Source organism: Ammodytes marinus, assembly GCF_949987685.1.
Source record: "Ammodytes marinus genome assembly, chromosome: 13".
Taxonomy (NCBI): Eukaryota; Metazoa; Chordata; class Actinopteri; order Uranoscopiformes; family Ammodytidae; genus Ammodytes; species Ammodytes marinus.
The window spans coordinates 9562883-9581833 of NC_137217.1; the positions used below are offsets into that span (position 1 = coordinate 9562883).

General features: G+C 43.7%; 2 protein-coding genes across 2 annotated transcripts; both read right to left on the minus strand.

The window, feature by feature from the left end:
- Window positions 1-1873: 1873 nt before the first annotated feature.
- Window positions 1874-7683, minus strand: prdm13 (PR domain containing 13; the record flags this gene model as incomplete). Its single annotated transcript, XM_080039098.1, has 4 exons — window positions 1874-3426; window positions 5644-5764; window positions 5877-6008; window positions 7507-7683. The coding sequence occupies 4 exons, from the start codon at window positions 7681-7683 to the stop codon at window positions 1874-1876; spliced, it is 1983 nt and encodes a 660-aa protein (XP_079895224.1).
- A 6564-nt stretch (window positions 7684-14247) lies between these two features.
- LOC307259116 (desmin) lies at window positions 14248-18797 on the minus strand (the record flags this gene model as incomplete). The annotated part of the gene is made up of 11 exons (XM_080038850.1): window positions 14248-14341; window positions 14825-15769; window positions 15994-16118; window positions 16269-16379; window positions 16462-16572; window positions 16669-16803; window positions 16889-16984; window positions 17066-17185; window positions 17656-17805; window positions 18282-18441; window positions 18553-18797. 11 exons carry the CDS (start codon window positions 18795-18797, stop codon window positions 14248-14250), a joined length of 2292 nt encoding a protein of 763 aa, XP_079894976.1.
- Between the last annotated feature and the right edge of the window lie 154 nt (window positions 18798-18951).

Sequence of the window (18951 nt, forward strand, 5' to 3'; positions counted from 1 at the left end):
ACCAAACACAGGATGAGCTTTTGATGAGCATTGTAAAAGATGTAGCCATCCAGCAGCATATAGCATTCAGAAGGGCCCATATTCTGCATACTATATTGCATATTTTACTTTTGATGTACATTCTGAAAAATAAATAGACCTATGTACATTTTTATGCAGGACATTTACGCTAGTAGATTTAAATAAAAACTTGTTTTTACATAGCAATTATCTATAGGATTTACATGCGTCTTCCTCCACCTCTGGAACCTCCAGACATTTGGTATGAATGACTAGAATTATGGATAAAACAACAAAATCAAACAGCTATTATTATTATTATTATTGTTATTATTATTATTATTATTATTATTATTATTATTATTATTATTATTATTATTATTATTATTATTATTATTGGAAAATAAAAGCTTTGCTGGGCGTTAATGGCAACAGGCCCAACCGATGCGGATTGATTATTGTCATATTTACTCATCTGTTCAGCTGTATTCTGGCTGTGTCACACAGAATGAAAAACTGCACAAAACAGCAAACTGAACTAATATTAGAGAACATAAAATAGAGTGCCACTTGTTCATTTTCAACATGACAAGATCAAGAAAAGACAATAAAGACAAGAAAATCTCAAGCAACATTTTTGATACTTTAAATTAAATTTATTCAAAAACCAACGACTCAATGGACAGGAGTAAAATATTGTGCTCATAGACAGTATCACTTATAAACAAACGTATACAACACCTCTCAACTGAAATGTAAAATATCATAATTTACACGTCTTTACATAGGCTATAACTGCAATCAATTACATGTATCTCTCTCTCTAGAGATAATTCCTTAAATAAACTGCGCGCTGCCGCTGGTTGCTTTTTAAAGAACAGCGCGCCTCGGCAAGAAAGTGCAAATTTAAGTACAGTGAGGCGCGGGGGGAGGGGGATCCGACATCTGTAATGAAGCCATGGAAATTAGTTCGATTAAAATAATCCTTTGTGCATCTGTTCTGTTTGAAACGAAATGCCCATTGCTGCTTTTTTAATGTGCAACTGACAGTTAAGGAATGATGGGATATTGTGAATCTATTGGCCCATTTCTATTCACAGTATAAAAAAAAAACAATAAAAACCAAAGAATCATATTCTTTTTGCAGCTCATTATTTGCCAGAATGTGTCCATATTCAGTCTGAGGAAATGGTGTACTAATTTTTCTAGTTTCTTTTTTTTAAATCATGGATTCGGCCTTCAGTTAAAACATATTTTGCGAACCCATTATGATTCAGAGGGAGACTCAGACATGTTACACAAAACAGTCCTGGTTCCTTTTTCTTTAAACTGCAAAAACATCCTACTTTTGTTTAATATTTAGTCTCATTACCATTTTCTTTTTTTTTTTTTCTTCTTAAAGCTGAAAACGTCTGGGCCTGATGATGGCTTCATTGTTCTTGCTGTGTGCCCTGTTGCTTTGATGGTTTAGTGGAAGTATAATTTTTTTTTTAAATGCGAGATTTCAGAAAATATCTTAAGCATTATGGTGAATTGCATTTTAAACCAAAAGCTGCACTCTGGCGCAGATGAACATTGTTCAAGAGTCTTTGAGCAAGACACTAAACATTCTACTGGGAGTCACAAATAAATGTATGGATAATGAATTTCTTTTCTCGAATATATCAATATGAAACACCAAACAAAAAGTCCCCCTCTGTAATAATAAAAAACAGATATATTTCATATCCGAATCAGTTTGGCAGAAGTTTGGAGCAGTTTGCGCACTTGAGTCAATGTCTCAAGTGTAGAAGAATTCAAGATTCAGTACAAAAGACTAAATGTCATGTTTTGTTTTGTACAGAATTAAAACATTTGAGCATGGAAACGTCTCTCAGTCATTGTTTTTGCCCGACTCTTGGTCGCTCTGGTCGTCGGTGAAGCACACGTCCACGTCGCTGTCATTATCGCTCTTATTGTGCTCCGCGTCCTCGAACAGGCCTTCGTCGGGTTTGTCGTCCAGCTTCTTGACGCTCTGCCCGGGATGCCTGGACTTGACGTGCCGCTCCAGGTCCCGCCTCCGCACCAGCACCTTGCCGCAGAACTCGCACCTGTACGGCGTGTTGCCCTCCGCGTGCAGCCGGATGTGCTTGTTCAGGTTGCTCGGGTCTCCGAACGGCCTGAAGCACACTTTGCACTTGAGCGGCTTGTAGCCCGTGTGAGTCCTCATGTGGATTTTCAGGCCGTATTTCCTCGAGTAGAGCTTGCCACAATACAGACACAGGTGTCCCTTTTTCGGCTTGCCCGAGCCGGTGTTGCTGATGGTGCTCCCGGCGGGAATCGAGTTGTCCAGCCTGGTCCGGTTCTTCTCCGCGGCGATTTCTGACAGCTGTTGCGTGTGCATGGCAATCTCCCGGTCGATGTTGGTGATGGAGTTCAGGTCTTGGCTCAGCGAGGGCGCGCCGAAGTAGGAGGACATGGACTCCGGGTACTTGAGGAGGTTGCTGAAGTGGAATTTGAGTGGATAGTAAGGCGAGCTGTACAAAAGCTCCCCATTATAGACGGTGAAGGGCATGAGTGGGATGTTGCAGTCTGCGCCACCGTATGCCTTGACCCCGTCGAACTGGGGTAGCGAGAACCGCTCGAAATGCAGTCCGGGGGGCATCTGGGGGTATCGGGACGGTGACAGGCCGGGGTGCATCCGGCTCTCTACGTGTTTAAAAGCTGAGTTCTCCTCCACGTGAGGCAGCAGCGGGAAACCTCGGATGGCGTTTGCGCACGGCACCATTGGAGATGCGGACGAGTCCATAATAGCAGGTGCGCACTTGGGAGGATGGCTTCCTCCACCTCCGTTCAGAGAATGTTCGCCTACGTTGCGGATGGGTTTCATGTTGCCAATGAGTTTGCCGAATCCCATGCCGCTCAGCTTCCCGTTGGCGTCATCTCTAGAGACGTCAGTGAGCGGGACTTTGGAAACGCCGGTCGGCTTGAAGGCAGAGCGCACGCCCGGGTGGAAGCCCATGCTACTTAACATCGAAGACGTGGCGCCTAGGCCCATAATGTGTCCATGGTTTCTGGCTGACGTGACGCTCATGTCAAGGGCCCTGTCCTGGTCCTCTGTGCTGCTACCGCTGCTGCTGCTGCTGCTTTTCTTTGACAGTCCCATTTTGTTTAGAAAAGGCGAGGTGGCTGACACCGCCCGCCTGATGCCAGACTCTGACATGGATGAGATATTGTGAGCGCTCCTTGGAGACGTGGAGGTGTTGGGGATGTCTCCAGATTTTGGTGACCGGCTGAAGGCCTCCGTGCCCCGGGCCTGCTGCTCACTGCCGCTGCTCAGGAACCCCCGTCCGTTACTGAGGGCGCAGTGGAAGTGGACGTGGGCCTTGAGTGTGTTCGGGTATTTGAATATTCTCCAACAGTACCAGCAGATGTAACGCTCCTCACCTATAGAGACAAATGGGGAAAAGCACGTTAATAATCTGGTGGATGTGGATCATTGAGTAATACACACATCACAGCGTGAAACTAGATGATATTAATGGTGGCATGATAATTTACAATAGAGAAAACCCGTGCGTAAAATGCCAAGTCCGTGCGTAAAATGAAATAACATATTTGGCAACTTGTAGACAACATAGCTGTGAGGGCCTGCCCGCACATTTGACCCTCCTCTTTCCCTAACACCTTCCTAACACAACATGCGCACCACATACATTGAATAGAGGGTGTCATTTTATCAAATAAAATAAAACATTTTCCAGCACATTGGCATCAAATTTGAGGGACTTTCGTTTAAAACAACACAAGACGATCGATGTTCCCTGTACAATTTCCATTTAAAAAGCTGTTTCATCAGTTTCATCAGTCACTGCCTCAGATGATATTTAAATAGAGGCCTAATGGATGTGATCCGGCCTTCTGATATCTTGTGCCAAATGGTAATGGCCACACTGAGCCATCTCTATGACCCCCAGTCGGGCACTCAGAGGTTAATATAGTTGTAATGATTTTGTAATCCATTGTTTATGATCGCCATCAAAAGAGCAAACGCCCTGCCCAATCTGGCGCTCCGAAGCCGGTGCATTGAATGAGGTACTTTCCCTCTCTGTGCTCTTCCCCGTGGAAGTGACAGCAGCTGTTGCTTGAAATCGCGAGTCTCCAGAAACAATGGCGGCGGGCCCATCTGTTGACGCCTAATAATGGGAGCGAGCGTATGTCCAGGAGCGCACACGGTGTGTTGGGACGGAGTATCAGGGCAATATACACCCCACATAAAAGTTAGCATTCATTAGGCCACAATACCTTGACGCACCCACCTAATTTGCCGTGAAGCACTTGTTTTTGAATTTATTTGCTTTTGAATACATGAATAATAACGACGCGGTGACATTTGTTAACCTCCGTCTCTCAACTGAATCAGAAGCCTCTTCTTCTTCCATGGCCGCCGAGGCGCATCAATTTGCTTTTAATTGCCTTCTTTTTATTCTGTGCTTCAAGTGCCGTAATTACTTTATCAAATGTTTTTTTATGCTATCTCTATACGCACAAGTTTGATATTATTTCAAGCTTCGCCATTTTGCTTTTACATGTATTCAATTAGTGAAGAGGCCCTTCCCGGGGAGAATTAAACATCCTAAATGAATCGTAAATTGATGGAATTCCCTGCAAAGTATCTGTTGACAGTAATCTTTTTTGTTGTTGTTCCAAACGGATTAGTTACTGATGAGCTGGTGTTTTGCCAAGATTAAATACTAATCCCCAAGCCAATCCCCAGCAACCCAAACTGATTAAAAACCCAGAGACAAAACTCATCCAAATTAGAAATCAGAAAATATCCGAAAAGGATTAAATATGTAAGCCTATATATGTGGGCTTACTAATTAAATATGTGCTTAGTTTTTTATTCAAATTCTAATATTCTTGCAATCATATTTTTTTATTTTTTTATAACCAGTCTGCAACTGATAACTAAAGACTTGAGCCTCATCCGTCTGAATACCGACTCAACCATTCCTGCTGTAGGACTAGGAGCAATATTTTATTCGCATCATTTAAACGAATTCAACTGCTTTCAAAAATGATATAAAATGTATTTTTAGTCAAATTATGGACTTTCGCTTGATCCTTAGTTGAATAGATTAATGCATAACAAAATATAAATAAACAGGCTGCCTGAGGAAAACATAACATCCCATCGATCACTGAGCAATAACTATTGGCAGTCATTTAGCTTCGAAGTGATGGAGCCCTCCACATGTCGATGTGTCAGTGTCAGCTCTCACTGTTGTTGCATGACACCAGAATTAATGAAAAACATCATTTTAAGCATGTGTTTAAAAAAATCTGAAAGAGTAACGTTTTTACTCAAATGCTTTTTAAATAGTGTTGTCGTGATCATTATTATTATTATTATTATTATTATTATTATTATTATTATTATTATTATTATTATTATTATTATTATTATTATTATTATTATTATTATTATTATTATTGCATCTACACACACACAATCACACACACACACACACACACACACACACACACACACACACACACAGTGCTCCACCTCTGCTCACATCCAAAGAGAAGCGTTAAATTCAGAACTCGGGTGCATTTGGTCATTTTGCTTCATCTCTCATTATGAATTCTCTGATTTACCTTTCTCGTCGTGCGTGGGAGTGGCCGTGGTGGGGACGTCGTAGCACTGGGCCAGAGCGTTGGAGTACCAAACAGTGAGCTCCTCTCCTGCGGGGATTTCTCTCAGCACGCGGTAGAAAATCTTCAAAAGAGAAAAACGAAGAAAGAGTTAACTGAAGTGTCCCAAAGTGGGGGATCAAAAAAAGGAACTCTGACACTGGCTTAAATGTGCGCTGGTGGGGATGAGTATTCACCTGTCCGCCAGGTAAATCCGACACGGCCTCCAGGTTTTGCTCTTGGCTGCTCCTGGCTGCGCGGATGAATCCGATCCAGTCTGGTACGGGACTGCCCGACTCATCCAGGAACTCTCCGCGCACCAAGCGGACCTGCGCAGGGAAACAAACAGTTAGGATGAAAATTGGTTGAACTGTTCGATAGGAGCGATGGGAAATATGAACTCAATTGCCTCCCCATCACAGACAGAACAGTTCAGTTGGAGACCGATTTGGCCTGTTCAAAAACAGTGGAACATTTATTTCCAAGCTGCAGCCTATTTATCTACATCTTTTACTACTGTTTTCATTCATATTGTTTGTTTGTTTATATTTTATCGAACACCCACGCCTTATTTATTTACCTCGAGGTGCCGCGGCTTAATGCGTCTTTATCCGCTCTGCTGATCAGTCACCATAGAGAATGACAGTGGGGCCTAATTGACTTGATATGGGAAACGAATTTGAAGAGTGTCAGAGCGTTTCTAAACTGTTCAAGGACATTAAGGATCGAAGCGCGACATTTGACACAGAGATCGCACCTGATGATCGCCAGTGGGCCCGCGGGCCACGCATTTAGACGCATCAATCACGACCGCTGACAGCTCCAACAATAACTGGGCGCGGTTATGGATGCACTTAAAGAGCGAATTGTTAACCCCTCAGCGTGGATAAAAGGAGGATGAGACTTAGATATTTTAAACGTTTTTTATTCATTCATTTTATTGAGGCCTATTTCTTTTTAATCTTAAGACTTTTATTTTAATTTATTTTTTCATTCATTGCCTGGAAATCATAGCCCATTCAAAGTATCTTACTCCAAATAATCCTGGATCCATGGATGAAGTGTTGTTTAATTTGCTCTTTTCTCGCTGTTTTTATGATTATTAATTCCCCCGTAGCCCCCGGGCTTCGACGGCATCTTTCTGTGGCCGGATTACATTAAAACTAAACGGCTGGGGACAACAGGCCCGCCAGGCAGTGAAATGTGAAGCGCTCTGAGGGCATGGAATCCCACACAGCACAGCAGAGGAGTCGAGGCTCGCCCATTAGGCCGGTTAAGTAGAAGCACAGACTGACAAGTCGGCTACTAATGGAGCTCAATTATTTCCAACCTGACAGGCCAAACCAATTAATAACCGCAGGCCCGATGGAGTTTGACAGTGCAGCCTATAAAATCCAAAACAGTATTTTAAAAATGTTTCCATTATTTTTTCAAAATTGAACGTTGGCTAAATATAGGCCTTTTTTGATATGAATATAAAGGAACAACAAATTGTGTGTTTAAATATTAAAGTTTTTATTTTATTTTATTTTAAGCGTACATTCTGAAAATTCTAAAATTAAAAACAATTTAACAATATTTATTTTCGATGTTCTTATTCAATTTGGTAATAACTAAATAAATATATTAAAATGTATTTTAAAAATATATGGCAGTGCAACTTTCATTCATAGCTGTCCACTGTACCTGATTAACCCTCAAAATATATATATTTTTAAATTAGGCACACCTTTTCTTTTGCTTTTGAGCTGCATAATCAAAAACAAAAACTCATCTTTAACTTTGATATAAACGTATATACACGAAGTTTCAGAGTCTGGAACTTACCTTCTTCTTGGGTCCAACTTCCTTGCGGTCCGACACGTACTTCCCCAGTTTAAAGATGCCCGGTACCGGTCCTATCCGGAGGCCGGCCGGGATGCTGCAGTCCGCGAACACACTGACGGTGGTGGTGGACGCCCGGGTGGCTTGCATGGCGTGGTGGTGGGGTGAGATCAGAACCATGGAGAAGTGATGGAGAACGAGTGTATGGGAGAGTGTGCAGGGAAGAGGAGGAAGAGGAGGAGAGGATGAGGACCGGCCGATATCCGCCCTCAAAGTGACGCGGTGGCGTTATGCTCTCTGGCTTTTCTAGTGATGGAGCAAGATGCCCCCCCCCCTCTCCTGTCCTCCCCTCAACGCCCTCCAACCACCCAGCTTATAGGATGCAAGTGTGTGTGTGGGGGGGGGAGGAAGAAAATAAGGGAGGGGTGCAGAGAGGTGATGCTGTGCTACAAGGTAGTTGGAGGAGTGTGTGCGTGCGTGTGTGAGTGTGCGTGCGTGAGTGTGAGAGAGTTGGGCTCTGCCAGCAGCTGTGAAGGAGAGTTGAAAACGGACCGGCAGGCCTGGTCACATGGAGACTTTCCCTCACCCCCCGCCACATAATGAATTGCTCTAAAACGGTCAAGAGACACAAAGGGCCAGGCGACCTTCCCATCCCCAAAATCCAATTTGTCAAGGGCAGAGAAAAGAGGGGTGCCGAATCAAAGGTCCAGAGCGACCATTAATCGTCAGCATGTGGCTTTGTCCCACCGACAGTTCCGATATTTTAACTGACAAATCCACTGTATAATTCCTCCATAAATCCTCACCCCTTTCCCCATTCTTCCCTTTCAAGCGCATGTTTTTTTTCTTTTTGGAAATCAGTGGCTACTTTAAATCTACTTGGCATGGCATTCTTTGGTTTTTGATCAACTTCAAAGCGCTTCATTATTCTCCCCCCTCCTCCCTTTGTGTCCCTAGTTTAACAAAGGGACTAGGAAAGTTTGGAGGACTTGTTAACTTCTATTGACTCTCGGCGTGTGCCGGGTGGAGATCAGGCAGGTACTGAAAAGGGAGAGCCACCAGCAGGAAGAGTGTGGGAGCGAGGGAGAGAGAGAGAGAGAGGGTGGGGAAATGTAGCCTACTGGAGAATAAACATCGCCATCTTTCACAATTCTAGCGCGCACACGGATAGACACACTTGTGGTTTTCTTGTCTTGTCTTTGCCATTCAACTGATTCTGAGGTATCCAAGGACGAGAGAAAAAAATTATTTCAGTTTGTGGTATTTTAGGTATTTTGACATAGTCATATTTTTTTACTTTATATTGCATATCTATTCAGCTATCTGTTCGTGTAGGAATATTAATTTATATCTCCCTTTTATATATTTTTTTTGTTGTATTAATCCGCTAACATTAATGTCAAAAATGGGAAAACGAGACAATTCAGCACATGCAGCAAAAACCCTCAATGTACTGTAAAAAGATTATGAAGACATTAGATGAAGGAAATATTAGGAGTATAAAATATTTCGAATTTTTTGTTAAATGTTGATATAGACACTAACAGGTTTATATGACTTATTCGATGACTCAATTGGTTGATTTTGCATTACACATACCTGAATGCAATATAACGTTGCCGACTTAACTGTGTATCTCCAAATGTTTCATAAACGACAAGCTGATCTGTTCTCATAGCAGACATATCCAGTTTTTTATATAAAATGTAATTCAAGATAGGAGAATATCTTCATGAGGAACCAATTCATCCTTGATTCATCTGAACAAAAATGATAATAAAAAACTGGTCATTTAGTAATATAACAATAATTTCACATATAATATACATGGGCTTATGTGTGCGCTGCCTCAGACCACATGTCTCTTGTTGCCTTCAATGGTGCTGGGTTATTGACTTGTTGGTGTGTGACAATGAAACGTGTTGTGATTTATGTTGTGAACCTTGGAAGCGAAGGAGCCTTTTCAACATGTGGCTCTTATTTAAAGTCGCCGGAATCTTTTGATGCTGCACTGATGAGTCTGAGCTGATCACTGCAGACCGTGAACACGCTGACCTCTGACCTGTCCACTGTCGACTATCTCTGAACGACTTTCCCAAGTACGTTGTATCTCAAAACTATTATGCAATAAAATAACATGTAAAACGGTGTACACCTGCGTAGAAGAACATTTTTTTTATTTAATTTTTTTGGAATTAATCAAATAAATGAATAATTAGCTATCGCTGAACACAATACCCTCTTTAGTTTACAATCTGTGCATTCGTCAGTGTCAGTTTGGAGAACATCTGAACGGTTGAGTTGGAATAATAAAAATGCTGTAAATAAACGAATACACATTAATCTCTCTCTTCCTCTCTCTATCTATCTCTCTCCTCCACAGTCCCTTAAAAGAGCCCGAGCGACACGCGAACAATCTCATCAATAGGCGCAATGTCTGCGCCTGGCTGTGCGGTGGGGTTATTTATTAACCTCGCCATTACGCGACTGGTTCCCATCCACCCCAATGCGCTCCTTTTAAAGGCCCAGCACTTCTCCACAGTCAAATTGACTATTCTCCACGAGGGGTGGAAAGAGGGGGGCCAAGACGTTCCCTTTCGCGTCGAAGTCGCCGCTGCTGCTGCTGGGGTGAATCCCTCGTCTCCACTGTGCGCTCCGAAGCCCAGAAGAACAGGCGCTCAAAAGGCCCGGTGTCACAGTGAAAACAGTGCTGGAGAGGCAAATGGAACGGAAAATTAAATCAAATTAAAAGGCTTGACCGGCGGTATTGTTCCTGTTCCCAATTTTGAAAGGAGAAAAGACATTAATTACATGCTCGGATCTTTATCCTGGGACAATATTGCGGTAGTCCATCACCAGCATTCCGCCAGTGCGCTTGTCTTAAAGGATCTCGGCATCTCTTTAATACACACTAAGAATAACGACCTGAGAAGAGGGATACGTTTCTATGGGCGGCTCTGCCTATGGCCCTCGCCAGCCCTTTTTGGATTTGAACTGTCTAAACGGTGGGGCTCTGATTTAACTGGTTGGCCATTTAATGAGCCATGAATACAGAGGAACAACCTGTCTGCAAAGCAACGCGGTCAATACAGAGAGCAATGCCCCACCAGGGATCTTTATTCAAGCTCCGTGACTATACTCGAGGGGTGCCAAGGGTTCACCACCACTTCTCCTGGAACTGGTTTCAATGGCCCACCATTAAGACCCCTCTGAGCTCGGGAGAAAACACATTTTTTATGTCGACCCATAAACTTTGTTTGGGGGTCTATTCACTCCAGAGTCCCAATCATTGTCCCACTTAGCAATGAGGCCTATTTCTCACAGATTCCCACGTTTTAAGAAATGACTTTTGTGTTTGTCCAGTAGCCATTTATTTCTCCACATGTAAAGCCCACACCCACGGCAGCTCTCAAGTCCATTTGGTCACACCGCTTTGCTCTTTTAATTAAATTAAGAAAAAAGGAAGAAAGAAAAGTTAATTCCTCATGGTTTTTTTTCGGGACAGGCTGAACTCTAAGAACTTCTTCTTATTCCTTTCAGAGCAGAGCCCCATCTCCTCAACAAAGACGGAAATCTGTGAACAGACCAGTTTATCTCACGGTCGTCTTTAATTACAGCCACTCCCGGCCATATTTAAGGTGTTTTTACTTTCTGTGTGAGACCTGGGGGAAAGATGCAAGCTGCAACCAAGGCCAGACCAGCTGCATTGATGCGGGTGGGACATTAGCGACGCGTTTGAATAGTAATTATGCTTGTATGGGACTCCCACCAGATGACATGATTGGGTTTTAACCCAGACTAATATTCAAAATCGCATTAGAGAGAAGCCGAATAAACGCCACCTGATTCAACGCAGTTCATGCGTGATCTCATTCAAAGTGCCTAACCCTCCTCTTTTTATTCCACCCCTTCCAAGTGGGCTGCACCATTTCGGTATTCAAAGTCTTCTACTAAAGTTTTTCTTCGCCGGCGCTTTTTCAAGGCATTTCCCTGCTTTAAACGCACTTTGTCGCGCATGAGGGGACGCGGAGAAAAGGCGTGTGAAGTTGCGTGAATTGATATGTTTCGGTGTACCTTATAAATTCATACCTTTTCTCACTCGAGCGCACCAGAAAGAGCGTGTCACTCAGGCCGATTCTCTCTGCTGTCCAACGCATTTAGCAGGAGATCTATTTGAGGAGTTCATTCCTAGGCAAATGTATGCAGGCCGGGCCCTCCATGAATAGAGCAGCGTGTCAGCCGACCCTAATTGGGATTTAGCCACCCAAAGCATATGCACAAAGTGACAGAAAATCACAGGTTTCAAAGAAAGTCACAACTTTTGCCCTCCTTGGTGAATATAAGAGGTTCTTCGCCTTCAGCATGAGTAAAAGTGCATTTTCCTTATAGGATGAAGGTTAGTGACCCAATTGGCTATGCGGCGTGTTTCTGCAAAGTAAAAGTGTAAGAAAAACAACCCGATGGCAAAGAGCATGTTTCAAGACATGTAACCTTGACTTGCCTATATGTTTGAGTCAGACCTGATGTTTGAGCCCGAGTCATGCTTTGTTATCTGAACAAATATCGGCAGCAACTCAGAGCTGTTCTCCTTTTTCTTTCATTTCTTTATTCATTAAGCATGCTCGTCTTAAAACCGTTGTATATGTTGCTTTGAACATTTTGAACAATCATAAAATAAATAAATAATTAATAATGAATATAGGCCTATATGCCTTTATATTATATTAGATTTAAATAAAATTTAAATAAAAAATGGTATCACATTTACTGAACTAACATTTCCGGTCATTTTCTTATTGAAAAAAATCAGCCTATTTCTGTATAGGAAGGTTTATGTATGGAATTTACGTTTTATTTATTTATTTGATTGATAGTGGTATTTATTCTACGTCAGTTTTCCTCCTCTAAAGGCGAAGTACCATGGAGAGCTCCGCATTCCACAAGCAAGTGCGCACGTAGACACACTCACGCGCACACACGCAGACGCACACACAAAACACAAGTCTGGTAATTATATCGATAATAAATTCTGTCCCATCATACTGATGAGAGGTGCATTTCCCTGCCTGAGCCTACGCCTAAATATAGCTGATTTATATACATCTTTCGGGTCGGATGCACATTAATAATTTGCTGCAGCTATAATCTAGTGATATGAGTCATGGCCGTATCTCTCGCGGCTCCTCATTATATCTCCGATTGACAGTTCTAGGTTCAAACTAATTGTCCCCTGTGTGTCCGGGTGGGATGAGCTTGTGGAAATGATGTCCGAGAGGAATATTGATTATTTCAACATGTCTGCGCATTATCATCTTAAATATAATGTAAAACGCTGTGATAAAGCTGCTGCTCTCGTCTGACGCGGGTGCTTTGGCTCTAACAACATGGTTAAATATGTATTTAAATATTTTACTATTTATGTTGTCCATTTTTGATGAAGTTATTACTTGAAAAACAATAGGCTACTGATTGTAGAACAATGTGCCTAAGTAAATCCTTTTTTTTAATTATAGGTCAGTTGTTAAGGTATGTTGCAAGTGGAAAATGCTAAGGATATCCTGCACATATTTATTCCTTGTTCCCAGGAAATAAACTTGTTAATCCAACAATGTTGTCTATCAGATTTAGTCAATAGCCATTTAACCTTCTGCATTTTTCCCATAACACTGACAATTCCCATCTTCAGCAAAAGCAAACCATCATAGGTTTCCACTGCATGTAGAAGCATGCCACTTTGAAATGTTGTTATTTTTAATCTTTAGTGGACTGTCCTCAAATATTTGCCATTATAACGATAGTAATGGTACAGTTCATGTTATTCTGCCATAATAACACTGGTGCTGTTGCTGTCTTTTGTTGCAGTTTTTGTCACATGCATGTGTATATTGCATGCCATTGCTCTGGGCCCCTGAGCAGAAACACTGAGTGTGTTTGGCGTCCGCTGGCCAGAACCAATCGCTCCCAATCAGCAGCAGGAGGGAAAGGTGTGGATGTGGATTGAATGAGGACAGGAAACGGCTGTGTACCGTCACTCCGCTGCACGACTAACTTTGACTGAAGGTTTTTTTCAGCCCTCCAGAAAGTGTCAGGGCGCCCGCCTCGACCCTCAGGTGACTCTCTCTCTCTCTCTCTCTCTCTCTCTCTCTCTCTCTCTCTCTCTCTCTCTCTCTCTCTCTCTCTCTCTCTCTCTTTCTTTCTGTTTTGATGTTCCCTCACTACTTCATTCCCCCTTTTCCCATTCTCCAACCCTCAAGCCAATGCTTGAAATGAGCAACATCTCTTTCAGTTGAGCGAAAATATACTTTTACCAGCATTTCTATGAAAATAGTACTGGATAACATTGTGTGTCCTCATAACATTGTGTGTCCTCGCAGTTCATACACCAAACACTGAAAAAGACATCAAATGAAAAAAGAAGACAAGGTAATTGAATGCTGATAGCTTTATTTGCGGCAAGTGGAAAAGAAACGGGAGGGGGTAGATGGGTGGGGGGGGGGGGGGTAGGGTGTAAGGCACACAAAAGTTTAAGAGACCATGTTGAGTGTTAGGAGTAAGGCATATTTAAAGCCCTCAGAGGTAAAGGGTTTGACTTGGTTGCAAAGGGTCATTTGTGGTCTCCTTGTCCAGGGCTAAAGGGCAGAGGTCAGTGTCCAGACATGGGGTTTGGTCAGTGCAAAGCTCAGAGGGGCGTGGAGGGTTTTAAAGGGCGGCAGGAGGTCACTTGGGGATTTGCGTTGTTGTTGCTCACTCGTCGTCAGAGTCGTCGGCTGCACCGGTGATGGTGTAGGTTTGTTCCTGCCGGTCCATCTCCAACACATCATCCTCATTTTTGACTGTCCTGTAACGGGGAGCAAGAGAATAGAGAGGGCTATAAGTATAACTCAAAGGAGTCTGTAATAACAGGTAAACAGCATTGACATCAAAAAGCATCATCAAAGCAGACACTTTAAGTCATTATTTCTTTAAGTAATATTAAAGGTGGAGTAAGTGATTCTGGAGAATGCTTGTTGTCAAAATGACTATTTGTCAAAATCAGTCAAAATCTCCTAAATATACAGCCTAGAATCTGTAAACTGGTATGTAAAGAAAGGGGGCCCAGCTGTAGCTAGCAACATGCCCGTTTACAGAGCATAGGCTGTGGATTAACACCGCATTGTTTTTTTCAGCACACACACAGTAAGTACAGGAAGCGGATCGTGATTTTCACATAACGCGATTTTGATAAGAAGCATTCTCCAGAATTGCTGACTCCACTGCACTGCGATGATAGAAGGCTTAACGCCTTAAAGAAATGGAAAATATACCTGTTTGGTACCTTTACCTGATGAGCACCGTCCTTCTCTCGGTGGTCTCTACGGCCTGCTCTGAGTAGGGCTCCATGTCGCCTTCGTAGCCCTCGGACCCATAGCCCATACGACCCTCGCTGGTGTCACCCATTCCTCCTCCACCACCATTCTTCCTCTTTCCACCAGGGCCGGACAGTGCAACATCTCCATCTCCATTACCTCCATGGCCCACGCCCCCTGGCCCTGCACTGCTTCCATCCCTATCTAGGCCTCCACCCAGTCCATCACCCACCCCACCTCCAACACCCCCACCATTTCCTCCACTGATACCACCCCCAGTGCCAGCTACTCCCCCTGGTCCAGCGGTGCCTACCCCTCCTGCACCCATTCCAACCCCGCCCACGCCGTTTGTGCCATGGCCTCCGACGCCCGCACCAGCACCAGCCCCGACACCTCCAGGGCCAAAGCCTCCAGCACCGTTGCCCAAGCCCCCAACACCAGATCCAGACCCAACACCAGTGCTTCCATTACCCAGTGTGCCAGCAGCGCCATTCATTCCCCCAGCACCCACTCTTCCACTGCTGCCTCCACCGTTGCCCACACCCCCTGCACCCAAACCGCCAGCTCCCATTCCATGACCGCCAACACCACCACTAATGTCAGCCCCACCCGCCCTACCGGCAAGACCCATCTTGTCATCAGGTCCGCCAGAGCCCATTCTTCCAGCCATTCCTCCAGCACCACTGCCTGCATTTGCGCCCATGCCTCCCGCACCCATGCCCCCTGCGCCCATGCCTACTCCACCCCCCATGCCTCCAAAACCACCACCATTGACTCCATTCATACCGCCACCCATTCCACCATTGCCACCGGCGCCGCCGAAGCTCACCCCGCCACCGATGGCGCTCACCCTACAGCTGGTAAGAGACAGGATTTCTGCCATACTAGAGAGCCGCATGTCCTCCCCTTCAATGAGTTTTCTGCAAGTAAAAAGAAATATCCCATGAGGACAAAACTTTTGCTAACATTTATTAGACAAAAGAAGAGAAAAAATAAATACATAAAAAACAAAAATATATATATACATACACAAAGAAACAAAAAAATACTTAATAAATAATAAATAAATCTATTTAAAAGTGATATTATTAAAAGGCTACCAGTCACAAGGCTGCATCAAATACATTTTAATTTTTTTTTTCACCTGTATGTTGTGATCTCAATCTCCAGAGACATCTTGATGTTCAGGAGGTCCTGGTACTCACGCAGGTGCAGCGCAATTCTCTCCTTGGTGGTTTTCAGCTCAAGCTGCAGGGCCTCAATACGAGCCTATTAGGTGAACACAGGCACACAATTACTAGTGAAGGGAATTGTTGTGGTGGCCTTGTGGCTGCACGCATGAAAGTAAGTGTAATGTGTTTATAAGTGTCTCTGGTGTGACCAGGTGTGCGCCCTGGGAGAACATGAGCTGAGCCTTACCATCAGGTCTTCCTGTTCCTTCCTGTATTTCTCCTGCATCTCTCTGATCTGGGCCTCCAGGGCTTCGTTCTTGGTGCTCATGCTATCCAAGTCCCGTTCTCTGTTCAGGATCTGGAGATATTTTCATTCAAATATGGTCATTATTGAATTGTAAGCCAACGCTCATATATTCATCTTCCTTTTCAATACTCACATCCTTTTTGGCCCCGGCTATTTGATCTCTGAAGGATCGAACCTTGTCAACGTGCTTTGAGGTCTTACTGGTTATATCTTCAAACTTGTTTTTGTACCATGAATCCATCTCCTAAAAAAATAAGGGATGAGAATGTCAGGTTATTTTAACTTGAAATACTTAAAGAAGACCCCTCTCCTGACAATGCGAGATTGTCATATACTGTACCTGGAGATTTTTGGCCGCTATGTCATCATACTGGTTTTGGATTTGCTTCAGGGCAGATGCCAGGTCAGGCAGGGCGAAGGCACTCTGGGCCGAGGCGTGAGCCGAGTAGATCTGTTTCATGAGCTCTTCGATTTCCTGGAGGAAAAAAATATCTTTATCAATAATGAAAATTGAATAGGCAACCTGAATATGCTAATCTCAACGTGAAGATGATATCCACCTGATGATGAACCCGTTTCAGGAATTCAATTTCAACCTCCAGCTGCTCCAGCTTCTTCTCCAAGGCAATGCGGGAGGAGGTGGCTTTGTCCACATCCTGAAGAACACACACCATTAATGTGAGTCTGGGACTGTACATTCATTTGCATGATGAATGACGAATTAAAAGGTGACCTACTGGACGGAAGGCCTCGATGTCCAACTCAGCTTTCCTCCTCATCTCCACTGCCTCCTCATATTTGAGTTTGATTGCAGCCAGTTGAGCAGCTGTGTTGTCTTTAGCCGCCACGGAGAGGTCCTGAAAACCAAGGAACCAGAAGTAATGTGGCTGTCTGAGATTTTGAGGTGTGTGCAAGGCTGTGTGCAAAATGTAGATTCAGCCTCTTTTGCATCTTAGATTTTCACTTCATTTCTACGTGCGTGTGTGTGTGTGTGTGTGTGTGTGTTTGCGTGTGTGTGTGTGTTTGCGTGTGTGCATATGCATAATCAAGCCATCTCATCTGTGCATAAAGCATAGCTGAAGACAGCTGCACTCCATGACACCCTAACACGCTCAGGCACCTCTCCATTTGCCTCCCAGGAATAAGCCTGTTACCAGGTAAAGGAACCTTGAAAACACCAAGTTGACGTCTTGTATCGTTGCTTGGGTGGATCCTGTATGGCTCAGTGAGGTGTAAACTTAGCCAGAAACAAAGGGATTCTGTCTTTATGCTCTATTGAGCATCGGAAATATAAAAAAAAAAACAGGCTTGGAGAATTGTGTCTCACCCGCTGAACTCTCATCTGGTCGGCAATCTTTTTCAGCTCCTTCAACTGTTCCTCATACAGGAGGCGCAGACCAGACGGCTTCTCAAAGCGGTTCTGGTAGGCCTCGATCTCTGCCTCCAAGAGCTTGTTCTGCTGCTCAAGGGATCGAACCTGTGAGGACAAAAAAGAAAACTCTTCTGTGATTTAAAGTGTGCCTAATTATGTAATAGTGTCTCTTGTTGGATGTACAAAATGTTTGTGTTCATTAAACACCACACATTTAGGTTAAGTGAATTAGTATTCACATAATGTACTTGACATACTTCTTAGATGCACCATGAGTGCAAAGCAGTATATCAGCAATAGATCAGAAGTAATTATTTTTAGAAGGCTCAATTTTAAATTTTTGTGTTACTGCAATTTAAATTAATCAACTTAGATACACTTAAGATGTTGCTTTTAACTAACCTAATAACATTGTTTGGAACCTCTTGTCAAAATGAATTACATTAAAGTCAATATTTAAAGTGTTTGATTCTTGTCCATGTACTAACAGAGGTATAAGTAATATGTCCACACTTGACAAGTAAAAGGCTTTTTGAGCAATGCCCGACAAATACATTTATAAGTCCTGAAGGCTGTTTTACCTTGTTAATGTATATAGCCAGTCTGTCATTGAGGACAACCATCTCCTGTCTCTCACTGGTGCGGGTGCTGAGAAACTCATGGTTCTCAGCTGCGGCCACATCCAGGTCCATGGCAGGCTCTCCAGTCGGGCCCACACACACCATGGCTCCTGCACTCACACTGAAAATTCACCCGGGAGTCACAGATGTCAAATTTGGAATGAGGGGCAGATGGCATCAGAAGAAAATGTGAATGTTTCCTGGAATAAAAAATGGCTTTAACAGAGCTTACCCTGCTCCAACCATTGAGCGAGTCCTGCGTGCCACCGAGCCATTCCTTCTCCCCACTGACTCCATGCGCATGCTGCTGCCTCCGCCCGCCCCTCTGCAGGGGTAGCTGCTGCTGGCCGAGGCATGGCGGGCTTGGATCCTGGTGGGGGACGGGCTGGACACCCGGACCTGGTAGGACTGGCTGCTGCTGCTGCTGTCCTCAAAGTGACGGCGGTAGGACGAGATCCTCTCCGGGCTGTAGCTCATGGTGGCAGCAAAACAATGGGCTTCTTCTGGTTCACTAGAAGTGTAGAGTCACTCGAGATAGTGTTCAAACAAAAGGGGTGTCTGTGGTTCAACTTAACTGCACTCTACGGCTGTTCCCAACCTCAATCGCACTCCCTGACTGTGGATCAAGTCT